Here is an 18,696-nt window from a genome sequence, read left to right as displayed (position 1 = left end):
TCCTCCTTCAAAATGCAATTCTTCCAGGAGTACTTCCTTACAATTCCACATCAAAACCTTCTCTTCTGTCTCACTTCCCTGAACTGTTGTCCTGTACCTTGTCCATCTTAGGGCCTTACATGAACAAGGTTCACTCATTCAAGTAAGACTTGCCAGAAGTCAATAAGGTTTGATTGTAAGTGAAGGTTTCCTTGTTGGCCTGAATCCGCAAGCCTACCATACACAGTTCCTCAGAAGCCCTCAATGTGTGAGACTCAAGGTGGATAAAACTCAATGATTTAAAAAGAAAAAAAATCTGACTTTTAATTACAATCAGATTTCTTTGATTTTGATAACAATAATTCTCTTTATGATAAACTTGTTTAAAATGAAATTTGATTTTATTACAAAATATGTTAAAGCCTAAATTTATTATAATCTATTCAAACATTTTAATAAAAAACAGATATGCCGAGAGCCTTTATCAAAAACTGAATTAAAAGCTACTTTTCTATGTAAAGAAAAAATTAGGAGGAAAACATCTAACTTTTGAGATCAAGCTTTACGAATATGGCACAACAGGTCAGCCTAAGTAAGTTAGTAAACTGTCTCATTTTCAACAGATTTAGGCAAGATTAGGAACTTAAATTCCAGTCACTTTCACACAGGCATATTTGAAAATTTTCCCATGGTGACCTGAAATAATCAGCCTAATTCACTGACTACAGTTAATCCCTCTGTTAATAAATCATTTAGTTATAAATGTGAAACACGTTTTAGATACATAAACTTCTCTTATTAATACATTTAAGGATATTTTGTTTAATAATTCATTTTATATGCTGTTGGGTGTGTGTAATTAAATTCCAGTTACAATCCTAACAGTTGACACAAATCATGAGTAAGATTAAGATTTTGTCAGGGTTATTTTTAGTAAAAGTCATGGACAAGTTGCAGGCAATAAACAAAAATTCACAGAAGCCCATGACCTGTCTGTGACTTTTACTAAAAATAATGGAGGGAGGGGCTGACCGGGGACGACCAAAGCCCAAGTCCTGCGGGGGAGGGGAGGGGGGGAGAAGAGAGCCCAAGCCCCACTGCAGGAGGAGCAGCAGCTCCGGGTCCCCCCACAGCGGCTCGGAGCTCTGGGTCCCCCCACCGCCCGAGGCTGAAGCAGAAAACGTCAGGGAGGTCTCGGAAAACCACAGAATCCATGACCTCTGTGACAATCTTATCCTTAATCATAAGCAAAATGTGAATTATCTAGTCCATAAGCAATATATCATTCACCATTTTCTAACATACTAAAAATGTACAATCAATAAGATCCTGAATATACTAAGTTATTTGTAGTAGAAAGAGAGAGCCATGAAGCATGGGCCTGGTGTAAGGCCTGAGGCCTGAACCAAAATCAGCAAAAGTTATGCTATGAGCAACAGTCAGGCCATAACAAAAGCAGATGCTTGCCTGCAAATCAGTGACCAGTACACAAACTCGGCACCAATATTGCTAGCATTGCTAAAAAACACCGAATATGTAAATACATTCCAGCAGGCCAGCACAAGAACACCCTAACCTAGTACATGATAAAATGGTTTGACAAAAGTGATGAATAGAGATATTTTGTCTGAAACATCAGGAGTAAAGGTACAAAGACAGGTGGTAAATAGGAATGTTTTGTCTGAAACATCAGGGGGCAAGTACAAGGAGAGGTAACAAACATGTCATGCAACACGTAAGGTGATATGCAAGTTGTTTATCCCAGATTGTTTGTCTCAGTCTATAAATGTTGGGATAACTTGCTTTAACCCTTCGTCCGGCCTACGGGACAGTGGAAAGTCCTGCCACTGACTGAGGTGGTTCATTGTCACGGGCATACATGTCTCGGTATCCTCATAGAGTCTACGAAGTGCTATTACCGTGCTTCGTCAACAATAAACCTGGCCGGGCGCCTTCGTACCTTAATGATGTTGTGGTCATTGGGCAGTTTGATTAAGGTCTGCTGTGCCAACTATCTGCGCAGAGCTGGGACAGCACATAAAGAACATACATACATACACATACACACACACACACAGAGTCAAACATTGACAACATTGGTGACCCCGACTGTTGATCTGGTAAGTAAGTGAGCTATCCTCTGTAAGAATCGTAATCTAACATGGCAGAAAGCTACATGCTAAGCCCTTAGCCCCTCCCTAAAAAGCCCCACAAAGTTTGATAAGGTATGGACACACTGGGTTGCCAGCAAAGGAGGTCCATGTGAATTTAAAAAATAAGGTGGGGAAAAAACATGTAATGGAATCTGTAGTGCAGAGACTACAATATAGCCTTAAAAAATAAAAGTAAAATATTGCAAACTATGGCCATGGCTGTTAAATGGTTAAGACAACACGCCACAAGATTGGCGGGACAAGTAACAGAAACAAAGAAAGAGTTAAAAAAAGCAGGAGAAGCCACACAGTCCTGGAATGCTCCCACTCTCCTAACAGGGTGGCAAACAGTCAAGAGATAGAAAGCACAGGAACAGAATATAACATTGGAAACAGCTGTAAAAAACCTACCAAAAAAAGAATGTGCCGTCCCTTGCTATAAATATTTGTGGTCAACAGCAGGCTTCAGGTAGCTACCCTGTGCCTGAAGAATGGGAACAGAAATGGGAAAAGGTGGCCCTAGCAAAATTAAAAAATAAAATAGGGGCCACTGCACTGCAACCAGCATCGTATGATAAAAGCCAAGATCCGGTAAAACTTAAACCAAGACCTAAACTGGTGCCTATCAGAATCAGAAGTAAGTGCCCAGGAGGGAGAAGTAGCAAACAATACTGTCACAGGATTGGTAAATCAGATGAAGGAAAAAATGGAACAGTTCACAGAGCACATTAGGAGATAAACTTGATCGTAGAGGAGCAGGGTGGATTTTGATTTAAATCACTAGTCAGGAAGACTCGATTTAATCATGGATTTCTACATAAAAGTGCACTCTTGTTGGTTGTTATAACCAGGGCCGGCGCTTCCACTAGGCGACCCTAGGCGGTTGCCTAGGGCGGCAGGATTTGGGGGGTGGCATTTTGCCGTCCCCGGCGGCGGGGGTCCTTCCGCTCTGCGTCTTCGGGGTGCTTTGGCAGTGGGTCCTTCACTCGCTCCGGGACCCGCCGCCGAAGCACCCCGAAGACGCGGAGCAGAAGGCTCCCCGCCTCCAAATGCTCTGAGGAGGAGCGCTGCCGCCTAGGGCGGCAAAAACCCTGGCGCCGCTCCTGGTTATAACCTTAATACGTATTCTTCACGTAGATGTAGGTTTCATTTTTAGAAGGTACTGTGACGGGCTGGATCACAGAAACCCCCTGGGGAGCTGCCACCCAATGTACCAAGACTACCCCTGCTCCTGTTTTCCCTGCCAGCTCAGGACTCCAGCACCCTGTCTTGCCAGGCCAGACACTCCCGTCTGCTCCACCACAGACCCAGGGTCTGAATCACTTGTCCCAGAGCTGCAAGTTTACCTGAAAACAGCTCCCAGAAGTGTGTTTGTCTTTAGCACTCAGATGCCCAACTCCCAATGGGGTCTAAACCCAAATAAATCCGTCTTACCCTGCATAAAGCTTATGCAGGGCAAACTCATAAATTGTTCGCCCTCTATAACACTGATAAAGAGATATGCACAGTTGTTTGCTCCCCCAGGTATTAATACATACTCTGAGTAAATTACTAAATAAAAAGTGATTTTATTAAATACAGACAGTAGGATTTAAGTGGTTCCAAGTAGTAACAGACAGAACAAAGTAAGTCACCAAGCAAAATAAAATAAAATGCGCAAATCTATGCCTAATCAAACTGAATACAGATAATCTCACCCTCAGAGATGCTTCGGTAAGTTTTTTCTCAGACTGGACACCTTCCAGGCCTGGGCACAATTCTTTCCCCTGGTACAGCTCTTGTTGCAGCTCAGGTGATAGCTAGGGGATTCTTCATGATGGCTCCTCTCTCTCCTTTGTTCTCTTCCACCCCTTTATATATCTTTTGCATAAGGCGGGAACCCTTTGTCCCTCTGGGTTTCCACCCCCCCTCACTGGAAAAGCACCAGGTTAAAGATGGATTCCAGTTCAGGTGACATGATCACATGTCACTGCAAGACTTCATTACTCACTTGCCAGCACACACATATACAGGAAGACTCACAGGTAAACACAGCCATCTGCAGACAATGGGAGTCATCAAGATTCCAAACCATCATTAATGGCCCACACTTTACATAATTACAATAGGCCCTCAGAGTTATATTTTATATTTCTAGTTTTAGATACAAGAGTGGTACATTTATACAAATCAGATGATCACACTCAGTAGATTATAAGCTTTGTAATGATACCTTACAAGAGACCTTTTGCATGAAGCACATCCCAGTTACATTATATTCACTTATTATCATGTTTTTATAAAACCATATAGACTGCACAACGTCACAGGTACACACTATACCAGGGGTAGGCAACCTTTCAGAAGTGGTGTGCCGAGTCTTCATTTATTCACTTTAATTTAAGGTTTCGCGTGCCGGTAATACATTTTAACGTTTTTTAGAAGGTCTCTCTCTATAAGTCTATATTATATAACTAAACTATTGTTGTATGTAAAGTAAACAAGGTTTTCAAAATGTTTCAGAAGCTTAATTTAAAATTAAATTTAAATGCTGATCTTACGGCGCCAGCCTGCTCAGCCCGTTTCCAGCCTGGGGTTCTGTTCACCTAGGCCGGCAGCGGGCTGAGCGGGGCCTATGGCCGGGATGCCGGCTGGCAAGGGACCAGCAGCCGGGACCCAAGACCTGGGGGGGAGGGGGTTCAGGGGTCAGGGCAGAGGGCTGGGGGTGTGTGGGGGGTGAAGGGCAGAAGACTGGGTGTGTGGGGGGAGTTCAGGGGTCAGGGCAGAGGGCTGGGGGTTTGTGGGGGTGCAGGGCAGACAGCTGGGTGGGGGGGGGAGTTCAGGGCAGAAGGCTGGGGTGCTTGGCTCGTGGGGGTGCTCCCAGCCCCCTGCCCTGAGCGGCTCATGGCAGGGGGCTGGAAGGGATATGCCCTGTTCCACCCCCTTCCCCAAGGCCCCGTCCCTATCTCTTCTCTGCCTCCTCTATGGAGCAGCGAGCACGCTGCCACTCATCCCCCTCCCCCTCGCAAGGGCCATCAGCTGATCAGCGCAGGGAAGGAGAGGAGGAGGGGCAGGGAAGCACCATGCTGAGGGAAGAAGCGGGGGAGGGGGGAAGCTTGGCTGCCCGACCAAGCTTCTGCCTCCTGCCCCCATAGGGGAGAGCGGTGGGCGGGGGGGCTGAGTGGGGCTGGGGGCCGGGACCGCGGCAGGCAGCAGCGTGCCACTCAAAATCGGCTTGTGTGCCGTGTTTGGCACGCGTGCCGTAGGTTGCCGACCCCTGCACTATACATTTTTAAAGTGATTTACTTTGAAAACTTTTCAGGTTAGTTTTACAGCTTTATCAGAAAATGAATGATTGTTTGGTTATTTCATTTACCAAAGGTAACTGAAGCAGATATTTATGAAGTCATTGGGAGGTGAACTATCATTAATATTTGGAGGATTTTCTTGCCATGCTGCATTACAGGGGCGGCCAACCTGAGCCTGAGAAAGAGCCAAAATTTACAAATGTACATTGCCAAAGAGCCACAGTACTATGTCAGCAGACCCCATCAGCTCCCCCCACTCCAACCCGTAGCGCCTCCCACCCGCCGGCAGCCCCGGCAATCAGTGACTCCCCCACCCTCCCCACATCTCCCGCCTGCTGCGATCAGCTGTTTTACGGTGCACAGGAAGCTCTGGTGGGGAGGGGGGGAAGAGTGAGGGCATGGCTGGCTCGGGGGAAGGGGTGGAGTGGGGGCAGGGCCTGGGGTAGCACAGAGGATTGAGCACTGAGCACCCCTCAGCACATTGGAAAGTTAGCATCTGTAGCTCCAGCCCCAGAGTCAGCACCTGTGCAAGGAGCCGCATATTAAACTATGAAGAGCCGCATGGGGCTCCGGAGCCACAGGTTGGCCACGCTTGCTGTATTAGGAGGAGAACGTCACCAGACAGACATTTAAATTGTTTTATTTAACTAAAACAACAATGTTATGTATTCTGGATTTTTTTCTTCAACAGCAAACATATAATATTTTAACAAAACAAGCATATGAATTTTTGAATTTAGTTAAACATTCAAGTTTTTTAAAATCAGGTTGTTTTTAACTAAAATAATTACATGAAATTTAATTCAGTTATCTTCACCTTCATTTTCCTGTTTGTTCATAATCTGGAAAAGAAAAACAAGCTTTCCTGCTTTCTCAGGTCCCAAATGATTTCTCAATTTGGAATGAATTAGTCCAAAGGAAGAAAATAGTCTTTCTAAACCAGCAGAAGAAGCTACTGCTGTTAAAAGTGAGATTATCACTTCAACAGTTTCTGAATCCAAGTACTGAAGTGATTTCCACCAGTTCACCAGTGTGACTTTCTTTAAAACATCATCAGCAAACATGTATTTCTTGAATGGTTCTTATTCCCAAACTTGGTTTCTTTTACAGCCTGCTGCCATTATAGGTTTTCCCTTCTAGTGAGAGAATAGTATGGTAGGTCTCAAATCAATGAAGGCTACACTCAGAAAGACTTCAAGAATATGCTGCTCGAACAGTTTCACTTTTATTTCTACTGCTTGTCCCTCCCTTCTCACATTTATCTCCAGACTTCTTCTCCTTGTCCAGATCTATTCCGCCCCCAACAATTTTCTATTCATTGAACTTTTTGAAACTTTGCACTTTTAGAGAGAGGTAAGTGATTGACTCTGTGTACACAAATTTGCAGGGGGACAATAGAGATGAGGTCTGTTATTTCTCACCTCTAAATATTATTTATTTATTTAAAAACATTTTTGCTGTTAACAAGCATGTTCTCTCTGGAGACACAAATTCACAGTTTGAGAACTGAAAAACTAAGCATCTCTGATGGTATCTTCTAGACTGAGAACTGAGTCCCATTGGGTAGATAGAAAAATTAACCTAAATAATCTATACAGAAGCCCCTGGTACCCCATAAGATTGGGTCCCTAATCCATGACCTATTGGAACTCATTTCATAGAATATCAGGGTTGGAAGGGACCTCAGGAGGTCATCTAGTCCAACCACCTGCTCAAAGCAGGACTAATCCCCAACTAAATCATCCCAGCCAGGGCTTCATCAAGCCTGACCTTAAAAACCTCTAAGGAAGGAGATTCCACCACCTCCCTAGGTAACCCATTCCAATGCTTCACCACCCTCCTAGTGAAAAAGTTTTTTTCTAATATCCAAACTAAACCTCCCCCACTGCAACTTGAGACCATTACTCCTTGTTATGTCATCTGTTACCACTGAGAACAGTCTAGAACCATCCTCTTTGGAACCCCCTTTCAGGTAGTTGAAAGCAGCTATCAAATCCCCCCTCAGTCTTCTCTTCTGCAGAAGAAACAATCCCAGTTCCCTCAGCCTCTCCTCGTAAGTCGTGTGCTCCAGCCCCCTAATCATTTTTGTTGCCCTCCGCTGGACTCTTTCCAATTTTGACACATCCTTCTTGTAGTGTGGGGCCCAAAACTGGATACAGTACTCCAGATGAGGCCTCACCAATGTCAAATAGAAAGGAATGATCACGACCCTCGATCTGCTGGCAATGCCCTTACTTATACAGCCCAAAATGCCGTTAGCCTTCTTGGCAACAAGGGCACACTGTCGACTCATATGCAGCCTCTTATCCACTGTAACCCCAGGTCCTTTTCTGCAGAACTGCTGCCTAGCCATTCAGTCCCTAGTCTGTAGCAGTCCATGGGATTCTTCCGTCCCAAGTGCAGGACTCTGCACTAGCCCTTGTTGAACCTCATCAGATTTCTTTTGACCCAATCCTCTAATTTGTCTAGGTCCCTCTGTATCCTATCCCTACCCTCCAGCGTATCTACCACTCCTACCAGTTTAGTGTCATCTGCAAACTTGCTGAGGGTGCAGTCCACACCATCCTCTAGATCATTAATTTACAAAACTTTTCTTAAACATTACATGAATATATTGTCTCATACTATAGAATTAGAATTTATAATCCCTATTCCATGATGAGATATCTTTGAGCTATAATGTATCTTAATTAAAACGATCTTTAGACAGGTTTTTTCCTCAAAAAGCATTTTATCCAAAAAATCCAATTTAACTCAAAAAAATTTGATTTAAATAAAAAAATCCGTTTTTTTTTATTTTTTTAAAATCATTGATTTATATCCACCCTGTAGGAGAGCGAATAAAAAAGAATTTCAAAATGAAAAAACGAGATTAAGCGGGTTAGATTTGATGCATTAACACACGGGGCTGCCCAAAAAACAGTGAATTGCAGCAAAAAAGGGCACTCCTGCAATCCATTTGGCATGCAAACAAAAACAACAGACACTGGAGGAACAAATTCAGGTTTTGCCAGAGCAAGTAATGACCCCCGCTCTCCTCTCAGAGCTAGGATAAGAACCAGGGGTGCAGGTTCCCAACTGCTTTAACCTACGGAACCACACTCCTCGCTCAAATCTAAAAATATAAACCTTCTTTCTCAAATATTTTTACATACTGGTTAAGTTTTCCTTTATATCCTTTCTCAGTTTGCTAAACTCGCTGCTGCTGTCTGTACCTAAATACATCTTGATAGAGTTAATCTCTCTTGGCTCAGGTCTCCCTACTTTCCTAGGTTGCTCCCAACCTTTTCCTCCGCCTCTCCACATTATTACTTTCTCTCTTTGTTTTAAAATTAAAGTTTTTAAAGAAACCTCCAAAAGATAAAGCAGCTGAAACCAGAACAAAACAAAGAGAAAACAAGGTAAAAACCTTACTTTAAATTAATCTAGTAAATTAATTATTTTAACCCTTCAGGAATGCAACAGCTGGAATTACTCCTACCTTTCTTGAAGATACGGTTGCAAAGTAACAGACAAGCAGACTCTGTTTCTAATCCTAACCACTGACTAATATTTGAAACATGGGCATTCCTAATTTCCAAATAGCAGAGTTCTAAAATAAAGTTAATATAAAGTAATGAAAAATGCCTTAAATTACTAAATTAACAACAGAAATTTGGCAAATAATATGAATTATCAATTTTTATTAAAAGTTTTAAATAAAAAGGTAGTAACTTGCTTATTTAAATGTTTAACCCTTTTATCTGCTTGGTTTTGTTTTAAATGCATTGTTTTAATAACTAAATTCTTAATGCCTTATTAATGCCTTAATGCCTTAAATAGAATTCTGGCGCCATTTATTTTTAATTGTAAGGTTGTCCTGTATGTCATGCATGTTGTGTGTCATGTGACTACTTTTTAAATTATTTTTATTTTGCTGCAACAAGTCAATTTTATAACCTTTTTTTAAAAAATATAAGTGGTACCACACTATTTTAATATTATGATTGGGATATAACCATGAAACCCATCATAATAATATTACCATTTTTTCCAAAGTTCAAAAAGGCCTCAGTTATAAATATATGCCTCAACAAATAATGCAATTACAAACAAAAAGAATTCTCTTTTATTAACCACAGTTTTGTTTTGTTTTTATTTTTTATTCAAAGAAAAAATGTAAGGGGAAACCTCAACATTAAGATTAAGGTAATATTAACAAAATGTTAATTTCTTGTTTGGGTTTTTATAAACTTGTTTGCACTTTTAAATATAGTTATAAGAATGTCATAGCAAAAATGTTTAAAAATAACAATTTATGCATAAAGCTAACCAAACAATTACAACAGGTTTCCACCTTTGGCTCCCAAACACAATAAAGCAGGGGTGGGCAAATCCGGCCCTCGAGCTCTGGCTGGGGAGCGGGATCTGGGGCTTTCCCCCTCCAGCCAGAGAGTAGGGTCGGGGGGGCGGGGCACTCCACGCGACTCCCAGAAGCAGCGTCATGTCCCCCCTCTGGCGCTCCAGCCGGGGCGTAGGGTCAGGGGCCACTCCACACAGCTCCCGGAAGCAGCAGCATGTCCCTGCTCCGGCTCCCACGTGAAGGGGCAGCCAGAGGGCTCCGCTCTGCACGCTGCCCCTGCCCCAGGCGCCGCCCCCGCAGCTCCCATTTGCCGGGAACCGCAGCCAATATGAGCTGCAGGGGCGGTGATTGCAGACAGGGCAGAGCTGCCTGGTCGCACCTCCGCGTAGGAGCTAGAGAAGGGACATGCTGCTGCACCCAGAGCCTGCACCTGAACTCACCCCGCCCTCCAAACCTCTCAATCCCAGCGCGGCGCACCTGCCTGCACCCCAAACCGCTCATCCCCAGCCCCACCACAGAGCCCACACCCCCGTCCGGAACCCTCACCCCCAACCCCTTGCCCCCAGCCCTGATCCACCTCCCACCCTCCGAACCCCTCGGTCCCAGCCCAGAGCACCCTCCTACACCCCAAACTCCTATCTCCAGCCCCACCCCAGAGCCTGCACCCCCAGCCGGAGCCCTCACCCCCCTGCACCCCACCCCGAGCCCCCTCCTGCACCCTGAACTCATTTCTGGCCGCACCCCGGAGCCCGCACCCCAACCAGAGCCCTCACCCCCTCCCGTACCGCAACCCCAATTTTGTGAGCATTCATGGCCCGCCATACAATTTCTATTCCCAGGTGTGGCCCTCAGGCCAAAAAGTTTGCCCTCCCCTGCAATAAAGTATCATAAAAATTTAATACCCTCAAAGTGTTTGCATGAACTTGCATTTAAAATGTATTTTAGTTTAATTGTTATACACTTTTCTTTTATGTTATGTAGTGGTTGTTAAAGTTTGTGATTCTAAACAGTTAAAAGTGGAATTGGTATCACAAGCAAATTAACTCTAAAAAGCTTGGTAAAAATTATGTTACTAACCCTTTTGTAAAACGGAGTGCTCAGCAGGGAAAAGCAATACACCTTCTCACAGAAGATTGTGAGCATCTATTTTAGCAGTTAAGTATTAAATTTAGTATAAAATATTAGTAATGCACCTCAAGTGAAAAATGAATGTCTATACAACAACTGCAAAAGTATAGCTTGTGTTATAAAAGACTTGGTATCTATTACATTGTAAACACACTAAGTTAATAAGTATTAAATTTGGGTTACTGAAAACAAGAAGAAATGTAAAACAAACAAAAAACTTTTATTATGTTAACTAACTAGCTGTTTAAGGTTGCATCCCACAGACCAAAGACACCAGAAGATATCACACCACAAAAACACCAGAAGATATCAGTATACAGTGAAGGAAGCCCCAAGCACCAAGAAAAGAAAAATGAAGTGCTTTATAAATAAGAGACTGGTCAACTACACCTCAGTCTACCATATATGAACAATCAAGTTGGCAATCAGCTAGAAACCACTAGCTAGATAGACCAGGTTAAACTGTCATTTAATTTGAATTTGGCTATTGTGTAAAAGCAACTGTATTATTGCTGTATTACTGCTGTATTGTATTATTGCTGTACATCATTTACAATGTGCATAACTTTGCAAAGCTGTTTAACCAACACACTGGTAAAAATTAACAAATGAATGGCAGCAAACAACATGAAGGCAAGGAAAAGACAAATTGGTAAAATAATCATTAAGTTATATAGAAACTATAAATTGTGTAAACAAATTCCCAGTTAGTACCTGTCATAATCTGGGTCCTAACTGAGGCACATGTTATTCAAAACAATCTTGTTCAGTGTCTTGAGTACCAATACTAAATCCTGACACAGCAATGTTGGATAAATTGGTTACTGTCCATTGAGTACGTTATCTGGAAGACAGCAGCTATAAGAAACAACTGGACCTATGTCAGCTACTGGTAAATCACATAGGAATGCAACCAATGGAACAGAGAAGCTAGCCGCTCCTGTTTCCTGCCCAGCGAAGCTTATCCTAGAGGGTGACAACCAGCAGTAAGGGTAACCTATAACATGGATGGACAGTACTGTAGCTAATTACAAGAAATTATACATAAAGGCCTCATTTGTAATGTCACTACTCCAAATTTCTGTTTTACTTTTTATATACATAGCACTGTGGGACACACTGCAATAATAACTATCCCAGTATTTCAAATCACTCAGCCTACTACTACTGAGGATATAGGTGGTAATTGTAACTGCCCGAATAGGAATGTGTTGCTATCTGCAGTACCAAAGTAAAAGGATCAGACTACACCACCAGATTGGAAAAGGATTGTTATGCTTGGTTATGAGGTGGTGTCATATGTACACACATATATATATATATACACACACACACACACCCTCTATAGGCCCATACACTACAAATACCGTATCCATATTATCCATAAAAGTTAATTATTTGGGAGTGCCCCCAAAGCTCAATCATAACACTACACTGGATAATTGCTTAAATAAATGCACATAGTTATAGCATACCCTCCTAGGCAGCAAAAAATACACCAAACCTAGCGTAAAGGATCTATTTAGTTAAAATCAACGTTTTAATGGTTATATCAACCAATAAGAAAGAATCTTTCTTTGTACTTCAGTTTTTTCTAAATCGAAAGTTGATTTAAATCAATCCACTCTGGTGGGACTTATGTTGGAAAATTTCCATGTAAGTGACCTTTAAAGATATTTGACTCAGCCATCAACAATGTTACTCAAGCCAGGTAGGAAACAAGGAATTTCACAGGCTAAAGTATTGTCTTACACAGTCCCTGTAACTGAAGTACTTCAGAACTGATATATAGGAAGAACTAATTCTAAAGAGAATGCTTCTTAGGGCATGTCTACGCTGTGATAATAGACATGCAGCGCGGCCACAGCTGGCCCTGGTCAACTGACTGTGGCTTTGTCTTCACTACCCGCCGATCCGGCGGGTAGCAATCGGTCTATCGGGGATCGACTTACCGCGTCCAGTGAAGACGCGGTAAAATCGATCCCTGATCGCTCTGCCGTCGACTCCGGAAATCCACCTCGGCAAGAGGCGGCAGCGGAGTCGGCGGCAGCGGTCGACTTTCCCGCGTCCTCACCGCCAGGTAAGCCGACCTAAAATACGCAACTTCAGCTACGGTATTCACGTAGCTGAAGTTGCGTATCTTAGGTCGGACCCCCGCTGTAGTGTAGACCTAGCCTCAGACTCACAGGGCTCGAACTGCAGGGCTACAAAACTACAGTCTACACGTTCAGGCTCAAGCTGCAGTCCCTATGTTTTCCAGGAAATATCAAGAGTGGTTGATTCTGGGCTAGTCCTGCAGTCTTTCTACATTCAAGATCCATGGAGCTTCAACTTACACTCATCACAATTGCATAATGAGGACCTAAAGTAATAATTAAGTCAATGCCACACAGTGTGTTGGAATAAAAGACAGCCTTATTTCCTAATTTTTATCACTGAAATACATATTCATAAATAGGAATTGCTCTTATCAACTTCTGCCATAACATCAATGTTCTTTCCGAGTGCTTTTTTTTTCTGGGCAAGTGAGGGGAGGGAGATAGGAACTACCCTACCAAAAACTACCCAGACAAAAAGTTGTTTGATCCCTTGGTCATACTCTGATCTAATTTATACCTGTGTAATCCAGAATAACTGCACTGACTTCAATGGTATTATTCTGGATTTACAGAATTTTAATTAGATCAGCATTTGGTCCTTTGTGTATATGACATTTTTATTATTTATTTGTTTACACAAACACAGCAGAATTTGTAAAGTGCCTATTTTAGCTTGTGCAATATCACCCAGATGAACATAATGAAAGACAAAACTGACTGACTGGCAAAGATTCAAGTTGTGCAGATATGTGGCATAACAGCACAGGACTGGAAATAAGTCAGTTAGCCCTCCTTAAAATCATTACACCTATCCCAGAAGATATATTGAACACGTTTATATTTTTGGCCATATGCCTAACAATATACTTGAGAACTGCAGGTATTCTGTATAACCACACAGCTTCCCTTATTAATAAATTATTGCTTACCTACATAATAAAATATGTAATAACTCACTATTGAGTAATTATTTATTTTGGCTGAAATACTTTTCATAAGTTTGTATAAAAAGTAACTACTGCACAGTAAATACTTTTACATTTCATGTTTGATTTTAAATTTTAAATATTGACAATAATACTTTGTACTTAGTAGAAAGTGTTCTCACCATTTGCATTATATAAAGAACTAGCTTCATTTTACAGATGGCATAGTGAAGCTAAGTGATTTGTCCAAAGTCACAGAGACTGTTGGTACAATGTTCAGAACCCAGGAGTTCCAATTCCCAATCTGTTAGATAACAGTGCCTCAGAAATTCTTCCTAAACAAATAAGGCATCTTGCACCACTGAAGTGAAGGAAATCTGTGTCACTGACTAGAATAGGCACAGAATCAGGCCCTTAAACAATTAACGTGGATAGGTGCTAAGTTTTAGTTGACAATAAAACCATTTGAGATATAAAATGGTAAAAGTACCCCAATAAGGGGGGAAATATTTTTGCATTACCAATCTTATTACTAGAACATAAGAACGGCCATACAGGATCAGACCAAAGGTCCATCTAGCCCAGTATCCTGTCTTCCAACAGTGACCAATGCCAAGTGCCCCAGAGGAAATGAACACAACAGGTAATCATCAAGTGATCCATCCCCTATCACCCATTCCCAGCTTCTGGCAAACAGAGGCTACAGACACCATCCCTCCATTCTGTTATATGGGGCCTAATTTTTAGGGACCACTGCTCCTTGTGACTTTACTGGGAGTTGTAGGTGCGCTGTACCACTGAAAATCTGAGTCTTAAAACCGTAAAACAAAGGCAATTTGACATTGAGAAATGATTTATATAAACACATTAATTCCTTGACTATGTCCATAGCCCAATCTTGCCTGCGTAGACAAGACTGAATTGTGTTTTAAACTTGTAGAATCATGGTAGAAACTCCAACTCCACCCCCGGTACAATCAATGTACTTGCATAGATTCCCCCTAAATGATTTATACCAGCCAGATGTTAAAAATGCTCTTGCTACTCTGTACAAAATGGCAAACCATGCCAACCTAATACTTTGGGGAGAATTAAACAACTATTCCATTACATAACATGTACCTAGTTAAAGCCTACTTGTAAATAATCTCCAGTGAAATACTAAGCTGGGAAGAAATATTTGAATTGCTTTTAATTCCTCACATCTCATCATCATTTACCTAAAATTGTACAGTTTTCAAGGAAGAAACTTCACTTTAATACAACTTTTAAAAACACCTGGCATATTGTTGGTCTATATAATTTGTGTTAAAATTTAATTTTTCCTATTATTTTCCATGGTCATAGGCATAACACCAGAAAGATAATGCATGGGACTCTTTCTACCCTTCCCACCTGAAAAAACCTCACAGTACCTGATAGCAGAGTCAATGTCAAGAATCTCAAAACAAGCTTTTTTGCTTTGCGAACTTCTAAAAGTCTGGTTCTAGCACAAATTGTGGGACCTACTGATACTTTTCATTTTTAAAGCACTTTTCACTGGAGGATCTTAAGGCACATTATAAAATACAGGCCCAATCTTATAAGTACTACAGACTACCATCAAGGGGCTGCTCACATTAGTAAGCACTATGTTTAGTAGTAGCCTTCTGCAGAATTGGGTCCTAATTAAACTTCATAACATCCCTTCACTTCACTCACCACTAAATTGCAGTGACGTCTAGAGTACAAAATGGCAGAGCAAAAGTTTCAGACAAGAAGTCAAACTATAAAAATCCAAATAAAACGGAGGGGAAAGCATAGGTAGGCAGAATGCAATTACCCAAAATGAAATCTGGCCAGGGCATCAGAGTTAATACCCCAGCTCTTACAAAAAAAACGCACAGAAATCTTAAATGATCACCAAAGAGCACCTCAGTTTTATGTATCATCTAAAAAAAAAAAAAGACACATTCAGCAGCACAATGACCCCTACACCCAGGTAGGACACCAAGGAAAGAGTGCCATCTTTCATCAACACCACATTCTACAGTACCTAGTTCTCAGCCAAGTATTCATTTTATTCTATTTCATTTGTGAAATTTGATGGGATCACAGTTTATGGTAGTATAACAGTTATTTTTGTTTAATATTTAATTGTTATAACATTACTAAAATATGCTTCATCTGTTAATTAGTGGAAGTTGATCATTTATAGAAGATATTTCCACAAATTCTGGAAAAGTAATTATGTGTTAGTTTGCTAATCACTTTCTATCACTACCTCTCCAATCTCAGGCACAAAAAGTGAACTAGCACTGAGCCTCTGAGGTTGAAATATATCTAAAATATTTGTACTCAGTTTCAGAATTAGGAGTTTAAAAACCAGAACAAAATACAGCAGAAAGTGCAATGTAATTGAATGATTCCCTCTTAAAGTGTCAATATTCCTAAAATGAATGATTTCTTTAAAAAATTACTTGTGGACAAAATGTGGTCTAAAAATAGTGCTAAAAAACAGAACCCAAATCTGAACTTCAGTCTCAAGCTCTTGTTCTATATGCCTTCAAGTCTATAAGATGAAAGATTGTTGTAGGGACATGAGGTCCATACACAGTAAGGTTAAGCTAAGGTCACAATCCTGCAAGTTACAATGTGTGGTCAGAGCCCTGCATCCATGAAAAAAACCTACTGGATCTCCATATGGGCACAGAGGTCTTCCCATGCAATGTAATTTGCAGGATTGGGACTTTAACCAGTACCATCTATCCTGTCCAGGTTTCACTACCCAACAAGGTCCCCTAAAGTGGCTAAAAGGTCCCCTCGTTGTGAGGGCAGTACCAAAGGTTACAGTGCCATATAGCGGATGCACAGCATGGTGCATAACAGCAGTTCTCAGCCAGAGGTCCAAGGCCCCCTGGGGGGCAGCGAGCACATTTCAGGGGGTCAGACCAAAAAAACCAAAGCGCAGAGCCGGGGTTAGAGTTGCTGGAGCCCCAGGGCAGAAAGCAGAGCCCCACCGTCCAGGGTGAAGCCTGAGCAACTTAGCTTCGCGAAGCCCCCTGCGCCATGGTGCCCGGACAATTACCTTGCTACCCCTAATGCCAGCTTGGCTTTTAATCTTCTGGATATGCAGAAAAACAGTTGCTGTGACACAAGTGGGCCATGGAGTTTTTATAGCATGTTGGGTGGGCTTCAGAAAGAAAAAGGTTGAGAACCACTGTTGTATAACACAGGAGGGTGGGCTCTCGTGGAAAAAATTGTAGGCGTCACTATTTTAGGTTTTCTCTGCAATCGTCTTACTGTCTCACACAAAAATGATAGTTTTATTTACAGAAACCATATTTGTGTTGTGGACCTGGGTAAAAGGAATAAAAACCAACTTTGTCCAAAGTTAACACAACCTGGACAAAGAATACATGGGGAAAGATGTGTACCCCGAGGAGAGGGCCTGAAAATCAGCAAAGTTCATGGTGTTTTTAGATCGCCATACCCCCAGCGCAGTCACAAGTTAGGGGGAGGTGTGCCAGAGGATTGATAGCCTTCGCACACGCCCCTGACTTCCCAGCAGTAGCCTCACTGAACGCATGTATTACAACTCAGTAAGTGCGCTCCCGGGTACCAACTGCAGGGCATAAAACGGGGGTCACCTTGACAGCCGGACATAACTAACACCCCCACGTGTGGGCAGCAGGCACCTTCGTGTACCTGATGCCGCCGCTTTCCCCGGCCCTCACCTCCATGCACGGAGCAGCAGAAGCGGAGCCACCCCTGGGAGGGAGCGTGTGTGCAGGGCGGGCACCGGGGGGTTGCTGAGAGGGGAGCGCCGGGCGGGGAGGGGTCTCTATGGGGAGCAGGAGACCCAGCAGGGTTTCTGGATGGCGGTCTGGGGGCGTGAGCAGAGGGACTTGGGCAGGTTCACTACAGAGCACTAGGCCGCTGATGACGACCCCCTAGGAGGACGTTACCTCTCCTGGAGCCCTCGCTACCGCTGGCTGGCGTCTCCCCGGGCTCAGCGGCGCCGGCAAAGGCCGGGAAAAGAGCCATAGGCTGAACCACAGCTTCCTCCCCTCTTGCTTCCCAAGAAGACCCCGGCCGCCCAACGAGGCAAGATGGCGCCGCTCGCTGCCCCGGCATGCTGGGAAATGTAGTCCCGCCTGCCCCTGCTCCCAAAATGGCGTCGGTGGGAAGTCACTGGGCAGCTGTACAGCTCCAAGGCTGCCTGGACGTGCGGATGCTCCCGCTCGTGGGGGGAGCAAAAGGAAGACGCCCCGGTAGCCTCCTCGCGATCATCCAATCGCTTCCCGCGACAGTTCTCTCACTCATGGGAGAGGGCGGATTTTGCCCAACAGTTTAGGCCTGACACCCTTTGGGGCTCTCTCAGTGTTGGAGAGATACACTCCCCTCTTCAGCCCGACTCCCCTCCACACACCGGGGTGTGCTGCTGCTTAGGAAAGCCACTTAAGTGCCTTGATTTCCATGGGTGAAAAGCTCTGTTTTGATATGTGAATGTGCAGCCTCCACACACATAGGCGCTGACTCCAGGGCTGGAGCACCCAAGGGGAAAAATTAGTGGGTGCTCTGCACCCACTGGCAGCTCCCCGCCCCAGCTCGCCTCTGCCTCCTCCCCTGAGCGCGCCACCGCATTCTGCTTCTCCCCCCTCCCTCCCAGCGCTTGCGCCACGAGGAGGAGGAATGCAGCGTGCTCGGGGAAGAGGCCGGGGCGGGGATTTGGGGAGGGGTCCAATAGGGGTAGGGAGGGGGCGGAGTCAGCGGGGGTGGGGGGGCGCAAGCATCCACCGG

At 43.4% G+C, this 18,696-nt stretch overlaps 1 protein-coding gene across 1 annotated transcript in view; it reads right to left on the bottom strand.

Moving 5' to 3' along the window:
* Window positions 1-18,030, bottom strand: part of NRDE2 (NRDE-2, necessary for RNA interference, domain containing) — a 67,690-nt gene extending 49,660 nt beyond the window's left edge. The window contains exon 1 of the mRNA XM_065403633.1: window positions 17,862-18,030. Coding sequence (XP_065259705.1) covers window positions 17,862-18,030 — 169 coding nt within the window. The remainder of the gene's footprint in view (window positions 1-17,861) is intronic.
* Window positions 18,031-18,696: the final 666 nt, after the last annotated feature.

This window comes from Emys orbicularis, chromosome 4, assembly GCF_028017835.1.
Source record: "Emys orbicularis isolate rEmyOrb1 chromosome 4, rEmyOrb1.hap1, whole genome shotgun sequence".
In the NCBI taxonomy this organism is placed as follows: domain Eukaryota; kingdom Metazoa; phylum Chordata; order Testudines; family Emydidae; genus Emys; species Emys orbicularis.
Note: the sequence above shows the minus strand (reverse complement) of the source record. Positions and strands in the feature narration are given on the sequence as shown.